Consider the following 20,609-nt stretch of genomic DNA (forward strand, 5'->3'; position numbering starts at 1 on the left):
CAGTTCCGTAATTGAATTCTGAAAGCTGAGCTGTTTGTGAGATGAAAAGCAGCATGTTAAGCCCAGATTGCCAAGGCCTTCTTCAAGACACATTCCAGAGAAGCCACAGAAGGAATGGAGCTGGGACCTGGAACAGCTGAGACTGATTTGGGTTTGGCCTTGGATGTCTCACACACACGGCCTCATCACGCAGGGCTTTGCATCCAGATGGCAGTGGCATTTCTGAGGACAAATAACTAATGATGGATTAACCAGTGAAACACCATGGCAAGAACTCAAATTCTGTTCAAATGCTTCTCTGCAAAGTAGTGGAATAACCTTTGGGGTACTTCATCCCGGGTGACTTTGGGAGCCAGAGCTCAGCAGGTTTCCAAAAAATGACACTGTAGCAGAAGATGGACTAAATGAGCCATGAGAGACACATTACTGTGTGGGAAGATCACTGCCCTGATTTCTTTGTCATGATTCCCGTGTATTTCAATAATTAGCAATTAGCAAACTAATGCAAACTGATAATGGCTATTACCACCAGACCCTGAAGCTTGAAACCCAACCGTGTGTGACAGGAATGAGGTGTCACACACTGGGGATTTATCTGGTGCTGATCACAGCTCCTGTGACCACTATCCCGCTGGGCTGTGATCCCTGCTGTGGTCAGGTGTCAGGAATGCTGCTGACAGACCCTGCCCTGGAACACTGTCCTGGCTCTGCAGCTGTAACAGGTTGAATTCCAGCCCTGGTCTCCTTTCAGGCAGGACTAATAGTGAGGTGCTTTCCCTTTCCCAGTGAATTGTATCCCTACGGCACAGCAAAGCCCACCAGGCCTCTGGTTCAGCTTCTTCCCTCCGCACTTTTTCTGGAAAAATCACCTTAATCAGTTTTTAATTTTGGCCCATCATTCTTGCTCTGCTCCCACCTTTTTGGACTTTATTGCACATTTTTCCATATAAAGCTCCATATTTAATAGTGACTCTCTATAATGCTAAATGGTTAATGAATTAGGGGTTTTTCCCTGCTTGTGCAGACTTTATTGTTCTTCATCATCTAAAAGATTTGGAAACTGTGAAATACATTTAATTTATCTCGAGTCTCAGCAGCTTTGCAGGCCAGTGATCTGTTCCCAGGTTTCTATCCCCTTCTGTCAATATTCAAATAAAATGAGTATTTTTCAGTGAAACCTAAACAGTTTTTGTTCTGAGCAAGAAATAAGCTGTACAAAGGACTGGAGAAACAAAAGTTTCCAATACCTTCCCCAAGTATTCAGGATCCTGATGAATTAGCTGTTTGTTTATTCAGTTGGCTCACTCTGTGGCCGTGGAATTTAGTACCTTGTTAGGAAGGCTCTGGATTTCCTTTTGATTGCCCATGATTACGGGAACAGGACTTTATTGCTCACACAGATTACACGAACAAAATTGAATTGCTCTTTGCTCTTTTCCATTGGTGCAAAATTTCCTTTGCAATAAGGACTAATTCCAGGACAGCTCGTTTGGATTTTGCTGTCAGGCACCGGGATTTACACTGTGCAGAAGGAGCAGGCGCTGCAGGGAGCTCCAGTCCTTTAGTACTCTCAGGGAAAGGAAACCAAGTGATTTTCATTTTAAAAGTCCAGCCAGGCAGTGCCTCTCCCTCAAACATTTGGTTTAGCTCAGGTCTTCTAGGGCCTGGCCTCCCACAGGTACAGAGTATGGATTTGGAATGTTATGCCCATGAGTCTTCCATTTAACTGCTGTGACATCAGGAGCTTCTCTCTTCACAAAGATTTATGAAAGACACTGATATATTGTCCGGGAGTTTAGGAAAGTAGCAGAGCTGCCCAATATTTCTCGTTCCATCATTATTTCTTCTGGAATTGCCTGGCTGCTGCTCTCTGATAAGTGAGGAAGATTTATTATGCTTAAAAGTCAACATTGCTGTTCACTGAATCCTGCCCTGGGCATTCAGGTTACAGCACAAGGAAATTGAAACAGTTTACTAGATCATCACTTGTATTGGCAAATGCCTCCATTTTTGCTACTTCCTAATCAATATTAAGAATTTAGAATTTTCTCTTACATGTGCATGTCATGTTTTTCATGGACTCAGCTCTAAGGACTGGTTGTGGGAAGGGTTTATCATCCTTCATGTATGACAACATGATCACTCTATGGGATGTCAGTCCCTTTCACCTGTTTCAAAGCTCTGTGCAAACTCAGATCAGTGGGTCTGCAAAAAGAACTTTCCTGAGGTTTCCAAGCTTTTCCAGATGTTTGCTGCTTGAACAGCATCTCTTCTCCCTCCTGCCATCAGCCTGGTCCTTTTCACTGCCTCAGGATCTCTATTTTTCACATTTACTGACTCCTGCTGAACTTCAGACATTTAACATTTGTGCAAAGTTTTATTTATGATCCTTCTTTCCGTTGTTTCTGTCCTTCAAATTGAAACTACAGAAAGGACGATTTTTCTGGACTTCACGTCTGAACACACCCTTCCTTCATGTAAAAATATTTTCTGATTTACCTTTTAAATCTGAGCTGTTCTACTTTCACTTAACAGACTCTCAGGGGATCATTGAAGACGTCATTTTACTGGGAGCTCCAGTGGAAGGAGAAGCCAAGCACTGGAAAGCTCTCACCAAAGTGGTGTCGGGCAGGATCATAAATGGTTACTGCAGGTCTGTGTGTGCTCAATCCCCACTTCATTATCCTTGAAATGGTTTTACGTATTTATCCCTTTTAAACACTTTGTAAGTGAATAATTTTTGAGCTGGTGAGGATGTCGATTCAGGAGCCGCAGAGCCTTGTCTCTCTGGAGGTCTCTCCCTCAGATCAATTGCAGGTAAGAGGCTTCAGGAGGCACTTGAAGGCTGATTGTGACACTGGAAGCCCGAGGTGCTCCATAGGTAGGTCCTGTTCCTACAGGGATGGTGTTTTATCACTGGCAGCCTAAAGCTGGGTCAGTGTGTTTGTGTGCATCATCTGATGTATTCTAAAACCCCTTTAAATCTCAGCTTTAGGTAAAGGACTATAAATAAGGCTGTTAAATTCACTGGCTTAAAGAATGAGAATTAAAATCTATAGAAGCTCTAAGATACAATTTACTTAGGGCTGCTTATGGGGAACAAGATGTGAAAATCACTATGGAAGGGAAGGAGCTCAAGCAAATTGAAGGTTTTTATGTCTACAGTAGGTTTCTGGTCAGGATAGTCCACATGAATAATGTTTTTTACTTACAAAAGAAGAATAGCTGGAATAGTTGTAGAAAATTTAGTTAGGATGTGAAAGAATACTAAGATGGACTTGAAAAAAATATCAGCCTTTTAAAACCACATAGGCAACTAACTGCTGTGCAGAGTTGTGGGAGCTGTTGGGTAGGAAGAGGGAGGTTCAGAGACCCCAGACAGCTGAAGCGATCTCAGAAAAGCTATTAAAAATTCAAGCGACAGCTTGATGACTAATGGCTAATAACCTAATGATTGTGTACTGGAAGATAATTGTGACAGGAACACTGCTTCCCAGCACAACCAGATAAGGGGAAATTAAAACAAAGGAATGAAGCAGGGAAGACTAAGAGCATGGGGAAATAAACTGAGAAAGAACCAGGCAAGAAGATTAGCAAAGAACATATACCTGCAAGTAAAGACCATTTATAAAGCCATGAGCCCTCGGGTCAAGGAGAGGTGAAAATGCTGTTGGTATTTTCCACGCACACATCCATATGGATGCCTACACACATACCTGTGAGGTGAGAAACTATTGTGGTACTGTGCTTCTAACAGAGTACGTTAACTCAGAAAGAAGAATTAAATTAATTAATTAAAAGTATTCAAGATCAAAACAATAAATTATCAATCCTATGTGTCAGTTAGGCTGAAAATTATTGCCTTTGTCCTTTTTGCATCTCAGGAGGTTTTAGGGATGTTGGATGTGCACAGCACTTACAGTATTTCTTCATGTGCATCAGGAGAAAGCAATTGCTGCCTCCCTGGGAGTGCTCTGAGTTCCTCCAAGAAGCCATAAATGATAGAAATTGTTATAACTGAGCTTACCCAGCAAATATTGTTCTTCCCTGCATCCTACAAAAATCAATTTCACTGCAAAAAGCTCAGTGTATTCATTTCCTATAATACTCACAAAAAAGGAATAAAATAGTATGTGTGTGTCTAGCCCTGGGTGTGGTAATTTGGCAAGTCCAGGTCTTGGGTGTTGAGTGAAAAGTAATGTAGAAATTGTAGCTTGTTGCTCGCACCTAGGAAGAAGCAGGTAAGGAGACTGTCAGGAAATATTCCACTATGCAGGTTCTCTACCTTTCCCTCAGATGCTGAATTTGGGGGTTATTCAGGAAGCATGAGGGGCAGCTAGAGGAGGGAACTGAGAGAGATGGGGTATTTCTATGAGGATTGAGATATTAAATAAATATTATACAAATAGTTCTTGGTAAGACCTCAGCTGATTCTGATTTCTCTGTTCTCTCCCTTATACAAAGGGTGGCCTTGTTCTGTCACTTCAGGAGTAACTCTGTTTAGGTCAGATGAATTACACTGAATACAACTCCTGCAAGATCAGATTTGAGCCCAGTTTGTCGAGTTTCAGTCCAGTGTAACTTGTCTCCTTGGGCTTTGAAGTCCGTAGGGACAAGGCAAGTGAAAACCAGCTGTCAGAGCTGTCCCCTCTGATTTCACAGTGGGGCTACAAATTCCTAGTGGGAAACCTCACCCAAATTAGTTGGACTCACTCAGCTTTTGCAAGAACCCAGGGTTGAGCAGTGTGGATGTTTTGTAAAGGTTTTGTAGAGCTCTGCATAGACTTACAACTCCTAGTGTAGAGTTTGGGAGTGGACAAGCAGACATGGACATGTGTGCAGGAGCATTTCACCTGCTGCCATCAAAGAGGACAAATCCCACTCGCATCCCACTTGACTCTACCCTATAGTGGCATTTAGGTGCCCAGATTTTATGATCTTGCTGAGCACAGAGAGCGATGTGTTTCCGAAGGATGCTTTGCCTTCTCTCCTCGTGCCACAGTCTACCCTGACACTGTCACAGTGACTTATGGTACTGCTTTACAGTGGGAACAAACCCTTCCTAGTTCTGTCACTGAAGCCATGTGTTTCCACAGTACCTATAAATCAGGAGCACTCCCAGGAGCTTCACAGTCAGTATTTATGTCACAACATCAGTATTGTAGATCTCATCACCTTTACAGCTGTCTACAAGCTGGAGAACTTCTACCTATTAGTACCTATTAGTACCTACTGAAAGGATAAAATATGTCAATGTAGTGCAATCTCTAAGCAAATACAGAAATAAATAGAAAGGTCAGATTATTAAACCTGCTGCAGGAAATGAGACTACACCCATGAGTCCGGATTAAATTCAGATTTACAGCTCCTGTGTCCCAGAAACCTACCCTGAATCTGGCAGATGATTCCTGATGAGATTCCTGCATCACGTGGAGCTGCAGTAGGTCTTGGTTCAGACATTACTGTGCTTCCAGCCCTTCTCTCCTCATGGTCTGATAGTAACACATTGCAAGTGTTCCAGGCTAAGTTGGACAAGGTTTGGAGCAACCTGGTCTAGTGGAAGGTGTCCCTGCCCATGGCAGGGGGTGGAACAAGATGAGCTTTAGGGTCCCTTCCAACCCAAACTGTTCTAGGATTCTGTGACTCTTCATTGCATTGGTTGGACAACAGGATTTATTCCCTCTCTTCTCTGCTTCTAGAGGGGATTGGCTGCTGAGCTTTGTGTACAGAACCTCCTCTGTCCAGCTCAACGTTGCAGGACTCCAGCCAGTTGACCTGGATGACAGGAGGATGGTAAACATGGACCTTTCCTCTGTAGTAAGTAGTTCCTATATTCTGCTTTTTTCTCCATCATGCTTTGCTTGCAGCACTGTAACCCTACACTCACTACCTAGGGGAAGCTGGGTACTGAAGAGAGCCCCTCCAGGTAAATTGTCCCTCTTCCCTGTCTTTGGGGAAACTGATCTTAGACTTCACTCTGGATTTTTTTTGCCCAGCCAGTGCTCAGCATTGAGCAAAAAAATGAGAATTTGCCTCTCCTTTTGGATATATTTGGGGATTTTTGGTTCTGACATATCTCATACTGGATACAGAAAATGCCATTATTCTCTAAGAAGGACCTTTCTGTCATAGGATCATAAAATGTTTTGGGTTGGAAGGGACCTGAAAGATCATCCCATTCCAACCCCTGTGAGTCTGGATCAAGGGGAAGTAGGATCAGCAGCTGGAAAACGTGGAACTCAAACATGTGTCTGTGGAGGAGGTGCAGCCCACAATCTTATCTTGGTGGAGCCTCCAACACTGTTCAGGTTCATTCAGGGCCGGGTCCGTGGGCCTTGTACCTTGGTCCCCAGGGCCACACCGACCAGAATTGGAACCGGTTTGGAATTACAGAAGCTCCATGATGGCAACGGTTGGTTTGCCAGGTCCTGCAGCCTGTTTGGAGTGTGGGTCTCCAGGAAGCAGGAAGAGACTTCCTCAGAGCTATCCGGTGTCATTAATGATAAGCCACTGTTATAACATCTGGCAATATATCCAGCAATATTCAACTCAATTACATTAAGCAAACTCATCATCACATTGTTGTCTCATGAGTGAGCTCTTCCATGGAAAACCATGCAGAACTCAGCTTGTGCATCCATATCCACAGAAATCTTGGGCATGTCATTGTGTCTTTCCTTATCTTAATTGTTTTAATTCATTTTTCACTCTCTGCAAACTGGGAGATGCTTGGTACAAAGCTCAGGATACTTCCACGGTTGTTGTTCCTGCCATGACTTTTCCCAAATGTCCCCACAAGCTGACAGGGACTGTCAGTGTTGCTCTGGAGCCAAAGGCACTTTTGAAGAGCTTTCAGATTTTTTGGAGCACCATCTTCCTGAGCCTATAAATACCCAACTGCTCCCAGCTCATTTCATTCATTATAACTGAGCTCTGCACAGCCCTCGCCAGCAAACACAGGGCTTGGTGCTGAACAGAGAGAACAGACACTTCGCAGAACAAAATATGGGCTTCCCATGTTTTGGAAGGGGTATAGTGGAGGCTTTTAAACATGGTCCAGCACTTGTATCTTTGCGTCTCACTGAGTTGTCAGCATTTCCACACACTCCCACATCCAGTTTCTCACCATCCCCAGAGCTGCCATTAGTCGCTTTCTATCTGACATCTGTTGCTGGCTTGAAAATGGCCAAAGATGCCAAGTGGTGGCACTGGGGTGACGTTTCCTGTCAGTCAGTCTGTGTTACTCTCCTCTTTTTGAGTTCTGTTCAAAGACCCTCCTTCCATTGACCTTCTGCTTCCTGAACTGTGAAGCCCCCGGCGTCCTGCACACTTTATGCTGCAGCAGCCTCTCCATTTCCCTCAGAGGAGCAGGATTTGCATTTCAGCTGAATGAGTAATGTTTACAGAGCTGCTCTCTGCTCATCTCCTAGGGTTGTGCATCTGCCTGGTGCCAGCAGACAATCCCAGTGCTGCTCTCCTTCAGAAAGAGCTGACACTTCCTTCATCTCACTGCAAAGCTTTGGGGGAAAAATATATATTAAGTAGGTGTCATTCTCTTGATCTGTTTTCCAGACCATGGAGCTTTATAGGAAGCAATACAGTGCATTCTGATGAACATTTTAGGAGTAAAAGGAGGAAGAATGGGAAGGAAATATCCAGGGACAATATTTTTTTTTAAATATTAAGAAAGCAAAGATGGATTTTGCTGCAAATACAGTGCAGTAGCATAACAGAAAAATACATACTAATATTTAGAGATGTATAGAGAAGTTTTCTTTCTGGGGACCAGCTCCATCTCTGCAGATGCCCTTGCTGGAGGTCCCTGTGAGTCTCCTGCCAGAATAACAAGGCGTGATAGAAGAAAAAAGTGTAACTGATGCAAAGGTGTTCAGCGTGGAAGTATTACACAGGCAGCCTCAGTATTTTTGGCATCTCCCAGTCCATCCATGATGAAAACTGGACTGGATCCAAACAGCTTGGTTCTCTTTGCTGTGGTAGCACCAGAATCCTCTAATGAGTGGAGGACTAAGAGCCCTCAGTATAACCAGGAATTTACTTCCAAGGCCTCTATCTCATGTCTCTCTTGATTAATGTGTTTTTTATCTGACTGTCAGTTAAAAAGCAGGAGAAAAACGTCCTCCCACTCAGCAAATGGTTATAAAATCCTTCCTCATGGTTACAATGGGGCTGATTTATTCAGTGGATTTGTTTGACAGCACCTGTTAGAGACCAAGGAAGTGGTGGAGCTACAGTGGATTATCCTGATTGCTGTTTGTTCCCAGGGGAGTTTGTACAGCGCAGGCTGAATTAACGTTTGAATATTGCAGAGCTGCTCTGAGGCAGAGCACAGGGAGCATTTTCAGGCAGGCTCACGGGTCAGGAATTGGCATTTTAGTTTCTCTGGGCAGTTTCGCGGCATCAGAAAACAGGGATTAACTTGCAAACTTGGGAACAGTGGGAATGCAGGGTTGGAAATCTAGCAGAGAGCAGGGATGGATCACAGTCTGCCAGCACTGCCAAAGCCACCACTAACCCATGTCCCCAAGTGCCACATCCACATGGCTTTTAGCTCCCTCCAGGGATGGGGACTCCACCACCACCCTGGGCAGCCTGTTCCATTGTCTGACCACCCTGTCCATGAAGAAATTTTTCCTAATATCCAACCTAAACCTCCCCTGGCATAGCTTGAGGCTGTTTCCACTCGTCCTGTGACTTGTTACCCTCACCTAGCTCCACCCTCCTTTCAGTCCCTCCTCTGGAGAGGGACCAGTATTCCTGTTATGATGGAGGACAAGCAGATTCAAGGCATTCTGGCCCTCAGCCAGGCAGGTACATCAATACCATAAGCAGATGGAAAGCCTGAATTTTGTGGAATACAACTGCTTTGGCACTTCTGTGAGTCAGACTTTTCCCCCAAACACGTTAACCTGTGTTTTTTCCCACTATATTCCCAAGACTTGCAGCAAAGAATTAATTGTGGTTACAAAATACAGATTAATTAAGAACTCTGGGGAGTTCAAAAGGCAAAAGGTTGCCAGGGTCTCATTCCTTCTCTTTTTTTCACTTGTTCCAAATGAGCAGTGCCACCTCCCATGGTGACAGGCAAAGACAGGATCAGAGGAGCAGGAGCTTGGAGCAGAACTCAGCTTCAAGCAGCAACCTGGGGGAGCTGGGAGAGCCTCTCTCACACTGAGGGGAAATCCAGGGCTTTATGGAAATTTATCTATTTGTCTTTTGGTCTGTGGGGTCACAGGGATGGTTTCTACAACCCTGGAGTCATCAGTGGCTTCATTTTCTGTGCTTCTTCTTGATTTGGGAGCTCCGAGAATCCCAGATTAAATACATATGAAATACATTTTTCCCTTTGGGATACAAGCAGAGGGTTCTGGCATTGTCACTGTGTCAGAACAGAGGAAGAAACTGAAAAAGCTTTTCCAAAAAAGGTGCAATCAAAGCCATTAATAACTTGCAGTTTGGTTTTGCTTTGTGGCTGATAAATCCCAAAGGCTTCCATTCAGCCACAGCCTGTATCAAGGTTCATTGAATGTTCTCTGGTTCCTGCTGTGGGAATCTGCTCTGCCTTTGGCTTTTGGGAGATCCAGCCACATTCCCCTGCCCAGGCAGCATTAGAGTTTTGCCATAAGCTGTGGGAAAACTGTGGAAAACAGCCAGGACATTTTCTTCCAGGTTGAGAATTGGGATTGTTCAGCCTGGAGAAGAGAAAGCTCCAGGGTGACCTTAGAGCCCCTTCCAGTGCCTAAAGGAGCTCCAAGAGAGCTGGAGAGGGACTTGGTACAAGGGCCTGGAGTGACAGGACAAGGAAGAATGGCTTCCTACTGCCAGAGGGCAGGGTTGGATTGGAGATTGTGGAGAAATTCTTCCCTATGAGGGTGGCGAGGCCCTGGCACAGGTTGCCCAGAGAAGCTGTGGCTGCCCCATCCCTGGAAGTGTTCAAGGCCAGCTTGGATGGGACTTGGAGCAACCCGGGATAGTGGAAGGTGTCTCTGCCCATGGCAGGGGTGGAACGATCTGGTCCCTTCCAACCCAAACTATTGTAGGACTCTGGGATTCTGTAAATGCCTTCTGTCATGCAGGATGTGCCCAGCTTCTGAACTAAGGCTTAGACTGACATGTGGGAATATCTGTGGCCAGAGGAGCCTGCCAGCTTGGCAGAGGTGACTGGATTTTGAGTGATAATGTGGCACAGCTTGGTAATCAATCCATCAGTCTGTGCCACCATCTGGACCAGGCTCTGCGTGGGTTTGGAGGCAGCATCCAGAACTGAGGAGTTTTTGGAAAGCACCAGTGGCATTTGAGCTTCTTCCCTTCTGTACCAGTAACTCCCCAAAACTGTCTGGCAGTTCAGTTCAGAGGTAGGGTTGGACTCCAGTGCTCTTCTGGGACAACATATTCGCTGTAGCTTTGGGAAAGGGAGAGTAAACAATAACCCAAGTTGCTGAGCTGGCTCTGCAGTTTGATTCCATTCTGTGTGTACACACAGTGTCTGACACCCAGAGGAGGAAAGGGCTGCTGAAAGGTGAGCTGTGATTATCAGCTGAGCTCCAGAAAATGCAGCTCACTCCAGGAACTCTTTCGCCACCCCCAAAATACCATTTGCTGTGAAAACAGACAGTATTTGCTAACAGGGAATCCCTGAAGGATGCCCTCCAAGGTCATTACTGCTCCTGCTGAAATAACAAAACTCTGCAGAGATGTTTTAACTTGATAGAATCTTTTCCCGCATGATAAAGTTGCTCTTTGTACGTGATGGGCTCAAAACAAATTCAAGGGGTGAAATTCTGAAGGGTATGAGTGGCTCGTGCCTCCTCCACCACACTGCCTGTCTCCTCAGGGATTCCCTGTGAATCCATAGGGTGTTGGTGATGGGCAGCAGGAGGAACTGCCCTGTCCTGTACCTGCCCACAGGGAGCAGAGAGGCTGAGGGACACTGAGCTCAGCTCAGGCAGTTCCACAGCCCTGCAGAGCAAACAGGGATTTGGAGCCAAATGCACTCCTTGTGTTGCTGCTCAGGATGGGTGGTGGAGCTTTTATTGAAGGACTCTGGGCACGACCTGAGGATACTTGGCTCTGGAGAGAGCAGTGGAGTCTTATCTCTGCCATATGGAGTGATGTCACTGTGATACTCAGTGTTGTGATGGAGCAGGAGCCGTGCCTGTGCCCACATGAGCCCGTGGCAGAGCCAGGATCATATAGAATGTCTCCTTTCTCCTGGCCCTTTCTCTGCCCTCCCCTTGCCAGGATCCAGCACACATTGTGTTCCTATAGCTCAAACCAGAGAGAAACTGGGATTCCCCCTCTGTACACAACAAAACCACTTCTCTGTGAATTTAACAGTCGCAGCTGATTGTGCTCAGTGACTTTTTGACACTTTTGGGTGGATTTGAACTTGAAAACCTTTCCAAACATTCTGAGCTGATGTCTCCTTTCTGCTGGCTGGTGGATCCCCCTGAGCAAAGCCATCGGTTGTTGTCCTCCAGAGATCTCCCAGCAGCAGCAGTGCCAGAGGCAGCTGGCTCATGTTTTCCAATGAGTCAAAGCAACCATAAAGTCAGATAGAGCAGGGAGAAGTCACCTAAACACAGCAATAAACCCACCCCACTGCTTTCATTTCCTTATAACAAGCAGAAATCTATTTGCTGTGGTGCTGAACACACTCTTCCATTCATCCTGAAATTCCTCCTGCACTTTGTTCTGATAAATATTCAAACAACCTCTTTATTTCCCTTTAAAGTTTTTATTGACTATGTTGTAGATGTTCCCCTCCCATCTCCTGCACAGCCTACCCAGTGGAGGAATTCATCCTTTGATAGCAGGTGGAAACAGGCTTTGGAGATCTTGAATTGCTGGATTTTCCCACCAGGATGGCAAGTGGCAAGGCAGTTTGTTTGCTGTTCTTTTGCTGATGGCTCAGTGCTCAATGTCACAGTGCAGCAGAGTCCTCCCTCCTCTCACACTTCTCAGGGCTTGTGCTGGTCCAGCTTTAGGGAATCCTCTCCTGGGCTGTCCTGGAGACAGGAGTGAATTTCCTTGGAAGAGATTTAGAGATTAGAGGTTTAGCAGAGCTGCAGGAAGGGACAGATTTTTCAGGATTTTTCAGCTTCTCTTTTAGCTGCATGAGCTCTTCAGAATGGCTCATAACCCTGCATCCCTCGGTGATCATGGTGCTCAAGGAACAGGAATTCCCTCTTGTTTTAGTGGAAGCTGCTGGATACTGAGGAGATACGAAAATCTAGTCCTTAAGGTGGCAGAGGAAATTTGTTCCCTCTGACTAATGACTCGGTAACACCAGGATGAGAAATCCCCAAGCACTGACCAGGGCAGGCAGATGGTGGTGACGGGAGAGGTTCTGAATGCAACAAACCAAGGGCCTTCAGACCCGACTCCCAGCAAGTCCAGTTCCTTCCTGTCTATCCCCACTTTGCTCCTTCAGCACCAACCACCCTGACTGAGCAGCAAAAGATTTGTATTTTTCCAGAGGACAATGTCCACTGCCCACAGCCAGTTCCTCAGTCCTTCCATGGTTATTTTAGTTAACTAATCAGTTCCAAACACCCAGAGCATGTTGAGCCATCTGGAGGGATTCGAGTCACATATTGTATGCCTGATGTGCAGATTAAATCCTTCAGTTTGCTCCAAGCCCTAAGTGCAGCCAAATGTTTCCCCCTCCAAAGCCACTTCATGCAAACTTCTTGGAGTTTGGATTTTTGGGAGGAAAGGTTAGCTTTAGTTTTAAGACAGCTGTGCTGGGAACCCTGGTGCTTGCACAGCGATGAATCCCAGAATCCCAGAACGGTTTGTGTTGGAAGGCACCAGTTCAAACCACTTGCTATGGGCAGGGACACCTTCCACTAGCCCAGGTTGCTCCAAGCCCCATCCAAGCTGGCCTTGGACACTTCCAGGGATGGGGCAGCTGAAGGATTGCTCTGGAACCAGGCAGGAGCTGAGCGGAGGGTCCATGGCTGGTGTCTTTGCAAAGCTCTGTGAAGAGCTCTTACCATCATCATCCCTTTCTGGGGCACTCATCTACCTGGCTGGGAAGCATGAAACCTGGGACTGGGGTGTTGCATATTCCCTGATGTGGAAATTCCCTAATTACTAGTAGGGTTTGGGTAAATAAGAGGCTGAGCCAGCTCTCTGGCTGGGTCAGGGAGGATTTAAACTGCTGGAAATTGAATTTACCAAAGATGTTGCAGTATCTCAGGATGCTGTCGGTGCATCAAGTGCTTGGTTTGTGCAGGACACCTGGAATGGGGAAGGAATTTCTTCCTCTCCAACCATGTGGCCTTTAGTAGAAACAACAATCACCTTCAGAGGAGGTTTTCTGTTCTCCTGCTCCCTGACTGGAAGGATACATTCCAACATTCATCTCAGAAGGCTTTATCTTATCGTGGAATTCATCTTACAATAAAAACATCTGGGTTTTTGCACCTGCTGTTGACTTTTATTTGGTTTATGGACCCATAACTCTTGGGCTCCTGGTTTTATATTGTGTGGGATGGATCAGTGCAGCCTCCAGCCAAGAACCTTAACGCACTTGGTAGCTGTGTAAGGTTTAATGACTGTATCTTAATTTAAATAAGATAATCTTGGCTTTTACAAGGGAGCTGAGGCACCTGGAGGAATGTCATTTAGCACAGAACAGGGAGCTGAACTAAGAGAAATCATCTCCTACCTGGCAGAGCTCTCTCCCCGTGGCAGAGCTGCTCCTCTTACCCTCATGGCACCCAGGATATGGGGCTTGTAACTCAGCCAGGTCCAGGCTTTTAAACGTCTCAGAAGAAAAATAATCCAGCAGCAGCATGTGCTGCAAAGGCTGCTGCCAGTTCAGGCAGTTCCATGCACAACTGCATTTATCCGATGGTGGAATCACCAACTTGGAAGTGTTCAAAAACCGTGTGGATGTGGCACTTGGGGATGTAGTTTAGTGGTGGCCTTGGCAGTGCTGGACTTGATGATCATAAATATCTTTTCCAACCTTAATGATTCCGTGATTCTTTGATTTTCCAGCCTCATTCTTTCCTCCTCAGAGCCAAACCCAAGTTTCATGGCAGTGGTGGCTGTTGGGATGAAGGACTTGGCTGAGCTGGGTCCCCACAGGTTCCCCACTCACAGGATTCTTGTGCCCTGCAGGTAAACGGCCACCTGGACTACATGAAGCAGATGGACACGATCCTAAAAGCTGTGGGCATTAAAACCAAGGAATACCAGCCGGTAGAGAAGGGCAGTGGCAGCCTTTTCCCCCCTCTAGCCAAGAAATCCCTGCGAGAAGCGGGCAGCGAGGCTCGGGGAGAGGAAAATGCCAGGAAAGAGGAGGATGAGGCTGGGGGTGAGGCTCTCCCAGCCAGCTGTGCTCACCGACGGGATTCCTCCTGCTCTCTCCTGGGAGAACCCTCTCTGCCCTGCCCGAACTGCTCCCACAGCAGGGCCAGCAAGGACCAGGCAGCAGGAGAAGAAGCAAATTAGAGCAGAGCTGCTCAGCCAGCACTAAAACTGCTGTCACAGCACCAGCTGTGGCACTGGGATTCCCCAGGGATAGAGCCGGCGGAGCTGGAGCTGCAGTTTCCAGCCCCTCAAGTGAGCCTGGAGGGTGGCACTGGTTTGGCACTAGATCAGAGCATTCAGAGCAGCTGCCAACGGCAGCTCCCACGGACGAAAGAGGGCTGGTTCCTGCCTGTATCTGCACTGCTCCTCAGGAATCCGGGACAGATCCCCATCCAAATCCTTACAGGAAGCAACTGTTCCCCCTCAGCACTGCATCCCTATAACTGAGAAGCAAGTGGTTCTGAGGGGATTTTAATCATATCACAGAGGGGGGCTCATCATTAGGAAATTAAAAGTGTTTTTCCACTGGAGATTGGTTTGGTTTGTGGATTTCAGGTGTGTTGAGGGCTCTGCCTGCCCCACTTCGGGCAGATCAGTGTCCACACTTTAGCTGTGCTGGCTGAGGAGGAGAAAGGCTCGGGCTGCCAGGGCACTTTCCAATCTCCAAGACTGTTTTCCTGTCTCCAGGTTGATGGCAATGAGTGTTGGAGGGCCTGTTCCTGTTAGAAACATGCTTGGGACCCTGGGTGACAGCAGCAGGAAAACTGATGGCTTATGAAACTTCCAGGCTCTCCAAGCCCAGCAACCCACTGACACTTTCCTTTTGGGTCCCACACACATCTCCAGCCTTAAAAGCCCCCTTTAGACATATTTTTAATTGGCTTAAAATAAAACCCATACTTGGAATAGGATAAACATGAATCTGTTTCATTTTTACCTCCTTCCATAAAAGTGAATTGGTTCCACCTCTCCCCAGTCTCAGAGCAGAGGAAAGGACACAGCTTTACATCCCCTGCTAGCAAAGCTCCCAAATCGTGTGGGACTGATCCACATCTTCCATAAAAGCTCGTTTTCTGTCCTGTTTTTCTGCTAACCCCAGGAAAATGCATCTGGCAGGAGCATGACAAGTGGATACCTCTGCTCTGAGAACACCCGTGGGATTTTCTGCTTTGCCACAAGTGTGATGGTACAAACACCTCCCACCCCTGATCTGAGGGGACTCAGGAGGGGAATTAGTGCAATTGCACCTTCCAATTTCGGTTCACAGAGGGTCCTCCTCCTCCTCCTGCCTCCCTGATCCAGCACGCCTTCTCCTTCCTTCCCCAGGCTCCCTGCAAACCTTACCTGCAGATTATTTCTCATGGAGTCAAAGACATGGCTGGTTTTGGGGATGATGCTGTAACACAGCAAAGCACAACGGTTTGGGTTCAGTGCCTGGTGTTTCCTCTCCCCAAATCCAATATCCAGGGAGGCTCAGACCTTCTCAGCTCCATTCTGGAGCAGTGATGGGAGACATCTCTTGAGACAGGCCACAGGATCCCACAGTGCTGGGGCTGTTTGCCCGGTCAGTGTTGATGCTGTTGGCTGCAAGGAAAGAATGGGATTTCTCCACTCATCCAAGGCTTTGTCCACAAGCAAACACCTAATTATTACAGTCTTGATGAGACAGTAATAAACTATTGCTTTTGAACATTTGGCTTGAAGAGGTCTCTCTCTCTCTCTGTCCATCTCCCAAGGCTAATTTAGTACCTAAGGGATTTCCAGACTCCATCGTGCATTTTCCTGCTCCTTTTTAACAGGAGTTGTAGTCAAAGTGTGGCTTTATATAAAGCCATTTTGTGGGAAGATGCACATATTGATCTCTATGCTTGACACCAGCCCCAGGCTCTCTGTCCACACATCCAGGGGAAAATGTATTGAACAGTTTGAGGTTTGAACCTGATGAACCCTCGGTGTCTCCCAGTTGCTCATCCCTGACTGCTGGGCCAGTGCCGGCTCCCAGGGGGTACAAAGTACCAAGTAAATGTCAAGTTGGTTATAAAAACTCTTGTTCAGTTCTGGAGCATCCATGGGCAACGTGGAAAGAAAACTAGAGAGATTTGCTTGGAGCATGGCTGTTTCCTCCAGCATTCCATATCCAGGGGATGCTCTGTGTCTGTTTGGATACTGGTGAGTTCCAGGAGCACAGTCAAATCCGTTAATGGGAGCTCAGAATTAGGCAGAAGGCTTGGAGGGGAGGGGCCCAGGGAGGGCACAGCAGCCAACTGCCAGCCCAGCTCTGCAGCCCAAAGGCACTTGAGGAAGAATTTACTAAAATAATTTGTTTTATTGATTTTTTTTAAGAGCCCACTTGCCACATTACTCACTGTTCTCTCTGCTTATGGCTATGGTGGGGGTGGGCTGGGTGGAGGCGGCCTGGAATTGTCATTTAAAAGACAATATTTCTTTAGATTCCTATTTGAAAAGGGGGGAGAGTGTATTTTCTAATTGCATCATCTAAAAATTAACGAATTGTCAGAGAGAAGTGTGGTGGTCCTGTGCCAAGAATGGGAAGCTGTAGGATGGAGCTGTAAGAGGCACTGATCCCATTACTACTGTCACACAACCCACAGAGCCATGACGAGTCGCTCCCCCACACCCCTACAGAACATCCAAAAATCAGTGTTGGACATTCTGCACCCAATTGAACCCCCATAGTGCAGCTCTCCATGATTAAACATGATGGTTTCACTGGGCTGTAACTCACTGCTTAACAGGAAACTGAGACAGACATGCTCCAAGTCAGGAGAGGAAATGCAGCTCCAAGAAGATGTGATGTTCCATGGGCTGAAGCAGCTCCAAACCTCTTATCCATGAGTCATGGGATGTGTTTCCATCACTCCTCTCAGTGCAGTGGGTGAGATGGAGGTGATCCGTGTGTGAAAGCTGAAAACCAAACCTTGGTTTAAGTTTAGGGGGACAGAGGATCTGGAATCCAACGTTCAGACTAACCAGAATCACAAAATATGCTGAGTTGGAAGGGACCCACAAGGATCATCGAGTCCTGGCCCCCTTGGGATACCCCAAGAATCCCACCACCTTCCTGAGAGTGTTGTCCAAAGGCCTCAAGAAGGGTGAGGGACTGGTGCCAGTGAGCAAAGGAGGGATGGAAGAGAGAGAAACGAGGCAAGTCAATTCAGCAGTGACACGTGGCTGAACCTACCCATAGCAGTGCCCCTCCACAAGCTGCACGGTGCACTGGAAGAGGGAATTGGAGCAGCAGCACATGGGCTGCTTGTGTGGGGCTGAGGGATCCTTCCCAGCACATGGAGCTCTGTGACCCCACTCAGGCCACGGGGGTGCTGAGCTGCCCAACCTGCGGCTCCGCATCCGGGGGCTCTGCGTCCCACAGGCTGACAGAGGGGGCGTGCGAGGTCAGGGGGGCTGGCAGCAGGTTGGGATCATTCCCCAGCGCCCTGGAGTCAACTGAGTCAGTCTCAGCCTGCAAGGTGAGGATGTTCTTGAGGGACGTGGCGGCACGGGCTCCGCTGTTGGAGTTCCTCATGGAGAAGGAGATGGCACTGGGCTGGGGATCCCCCGAGCGCCGGCAGCAGGGCAGGAATTTGCCCATGGCTCTCTTGAAGTCCCTCATGAAGAGCGGGTAGATGATGGGGTTCATGGTGCTGTTGCAGTATCCCAGCCAGGTGAGCACATCGAAGAATCCGGCTGGGACACAGCCACAGACAGCCTGGAGGGGCACAGCAGGGATTAGCAGTGTCTCCCACCTCAGCCCCGATCCAGAGCAGTTCCCCAGGCACACCAACATTCCCCTTTCAAAGGAAACCTCCAAATCCCTTTTGAAGGGTTTTTCCTTGCTGTTGCTCCCTGGGGAAGTTGCATCTTTGCTCCCAGAGGTGTTCCAGCAAGATCTTCAGATTGAACCCAGATGGATCCCGAGTGAAAAGCTTTTGAAAACCCAACACAAAACCCCCACAGGTTCTTACCTGCATCACATTGGTAATGAAGAAGGGGAGCCAGGCCACAAAGAACATGCCCAGGAGAATGCCCAGGGTCAGACTGGCCTTCAGTGCCTTCTTGCTGTGCTTGTTGGTGAACCTCCTGCTCTCGCTGCCGGCCATGGGCTGGCTTGGGACACAGGGAATCTGTAGCAGGAGACAAGGAATGGTGATGAGCCTCCCCAGACTGGAGCTGCCAGCACCACTGCCAGCCTCTGCCCAAGAAAAGTGAGGTTCGGTGATCCAAATCCTGAAAAAACCCTGCTATTAATTCCCTTCTCCAAGAGACAGGAGCAGGGCATGCACCGCAGGGCCTGAACTGCAAATTAGGGAGAGGAAACAATAGAAACCCTCAACATTACCTTATTTTTTTTACTGTAAAATAGGAGGTTCTCACTAGGCTGTTCTTTATAGAAAAACTCAGCTCAGTCCATGTTTTGGTGAGGACAAAGCCCTAAAGAGGCAGCTCCAACTGCTGATTACAGCAACAAACTAACTATGTTTATAAAAGCGGGAAACATTTCAGCCTAGAAACACCATAACTCAGCCCTCCATCCCCCCTGCAATCTAAAATGAACTGATTATCTCAGCCCTCCACTGTAATTAAATGATGCTCCTTTGCCACTCAGCTTCCTGCCCCAAAAGAGAGCAAAATCTGGTTAAAAGATAAAATTTGAAGGTTCCCTGGCTGACAAGGTTCCCTGAAAACCTTGTTTTCAGCCAATTTGGGGCTCCAAGAAACCTTTTGGGCCACTGGCCTTGGCTGAAAGACAGGTGGTGGATGCTGGTTTTCCTCAACATGACAAAGCCCCTGAGCATCCCCTGATCCAGTGAATGTGTTTGTGGAGTCCAAAAACCTGACATCCAGGGAGAAAATAAATTCTTTACGATATTGACTGTTTATTCTTTGATTGTCCTTTTCCTTTTGACCGTCTGGTGCATCTTATCACATGTGGGAGAGCTGGCCAGAGTCCTGTCTCTGCTCTTAGAGTGAACAAACTAAATCAAGGTATTTAAAGACAGTTAAGTTTGCCTTTTCCCTGTAGGATATGTGGTCAATAAAGCCTATTACAGGGAATTAGAGCTGTTAGATTTAGTGGCAGTTACCTTCTCCTGAAGAAATACAAACAAGTGCAGTCACGTTTTGGTTATAAAACCCACACGCGAAACCAGTGATCGCACAAGAAGGGGTTTGGCAGTTCCTGTTAACCAGGTAACAAAAATAGAAGCTTCTGTTCAAAATAAGATGCTCTCCAGAGTTTGGCATTTGCTATTAGTTGAAATCCTTCTCCCCCATATGTCTCACACCCACCACGGCCAAGACTTACGAGTGGAAAATCAGATATAAGATTAAAACCCTCAGGGATGACGCCAGCCAAGAGGGGGGCTAAAGTCCCTTTATTTTGCATCGCTGAGCGTTTTTGCCTGAATCTTATAATTTCTCTGCTTCTGCTCATGCTGTTTGTGTGCTCCAGAGCAGCCTCTAAGCTCTCCATTGGTGGGACAGACACAGGGCACTTCAGAGGGCGTCAGCGAGGTGGATGTTGCCCAAAATCTCCCTCCCTGTGGTCTAGTTGTCAAAGCCAGCTCTGGCTCTAAGGTTGTCCAGAAGGCAGAAACACCCCAGGCACCCAAACTGTGGGGTCTGCAAAAAACAAGGTCCCTGTGGGCACCTTACCTGTGGCATGGTGTCATCGGTAGTGGTGCTGGTGGCCACGTTGGAGGCGAGGGAAGCCACCTGCACCGCCTGCTTGCGGGCAGCCAGGAGGATGCGGCAGTAGGTGAAGGAGATGGCAGCAGATGGGAGGAAGAAGGTGAGGCAAGAGGCGACCAGGGCGTACGGCAAACTGACCACCAGCCGGCACTGATCTTCATCCCCCCGCAAGGTGACGTTCAGGGAGAGCTCCTCAAACTCCAGCTTGTGCCATCCCATCTTGATGGGCAGGAAGGAGGCCAGCGCAGCCACGGTCCAGGTAGCCAGGATGAGCCAGAGGGCCCTGCAGGAGGTCATACGCAGCTTGTACTTGAGCGGGGAGATGATGAGCAGGTACCGGTCCAGGCTGATGATGCAGAGGTTGAGGATAGAGGCACTGCAGCACATGACATCGAAGGAGGCCCAGAGGGAGCAGAAGTCCCCCCGCAGCACCCAGCGCCCGTAGAGCTGGTTGAGCATGGCTGGGGGCATCACCACCAGCCCCACCATCAGGTCCGACATGAACAGGGACACCAGGAAGTAGTTGGAGGTGTTGCGGAGGGAGCGCTGAGTGATGA

The 20,609-nt window shown here is 47.5% G+C and overlaps 2 protein-coding genes across 5 annotated transcripts in view; one reads left to right on the plus strand and one right to left on the minus strand.

The window, feature by feature from the left end:
- The window catches only part of TMCO4 (transmembrane and coiled-coil domains 4), a 37,013-nt gene extending 21,755 nt beyond the window's left edge, over nucleotides 1-15,258 (plus strand). For all 4 annotated transcript variants that reach the window (XM_027693101.1, XM_027693099.1, XM_027693100.1 and 1 more), the window contains exons 12-14: nucleotides 2,536-2,653; nucleotides 5,700-5,817; nucleotides 14,152-15,258. In XM_027693101.1, coding sequence (XP_027548902.1) covers nucleotides 2,536-2,653; nucleotides 5,700-5,817; nucleotides 14,152-14,484 — 569 coding nt within the window. In that variant the 3' untranslated portion in view covers nucleotides 14,485-15,258. The remainder of the gene's footprint in view (nucleotides 1-2,535; nucleotides 2,654-5,699; nucleotides 5,818-14,151) is intronic.
- A 2,098-nt stretch (nucleotides 15,259-17,356) lies between these two features.
- Nucleotides 17,357-20,604, minus strand: HTR6 (5-hydroxytryptamine receptor 6; the record flags this gene model as incomplete). Its single annotated transcript, XM_027693150.1, has 3 exons — nucleotides 17,357-18,070; nucleotides 18,327-18,485; nucleotides 20,017-20,604. Coding segments are annotated over 3 exons (1,149 nt in total), but the record flags the coding sequence as incomplete, so codon positions are not given.
- Nucleotides 20,605-20,609: the final 5 nt, after the last annotated feature.

The sequence above is a fragment of the Neopelma chrysocephalum genome, unplaced genomic scaffold (assembly GCF_003984885.1).
Source record: "Neopelma chrysocephalum unplaced genomic scaffold, ASM398488v2 Primary Assembly neopelma1_90, whole genome shotgun sequence".
Classification (NCBI taxonomy): domain Eukaryota; kingdom Metazoa; phylum Chordata; class Aves; order Passeriformes; family Pipridae; genus Neopelma; species Neopelma chrysocephalum.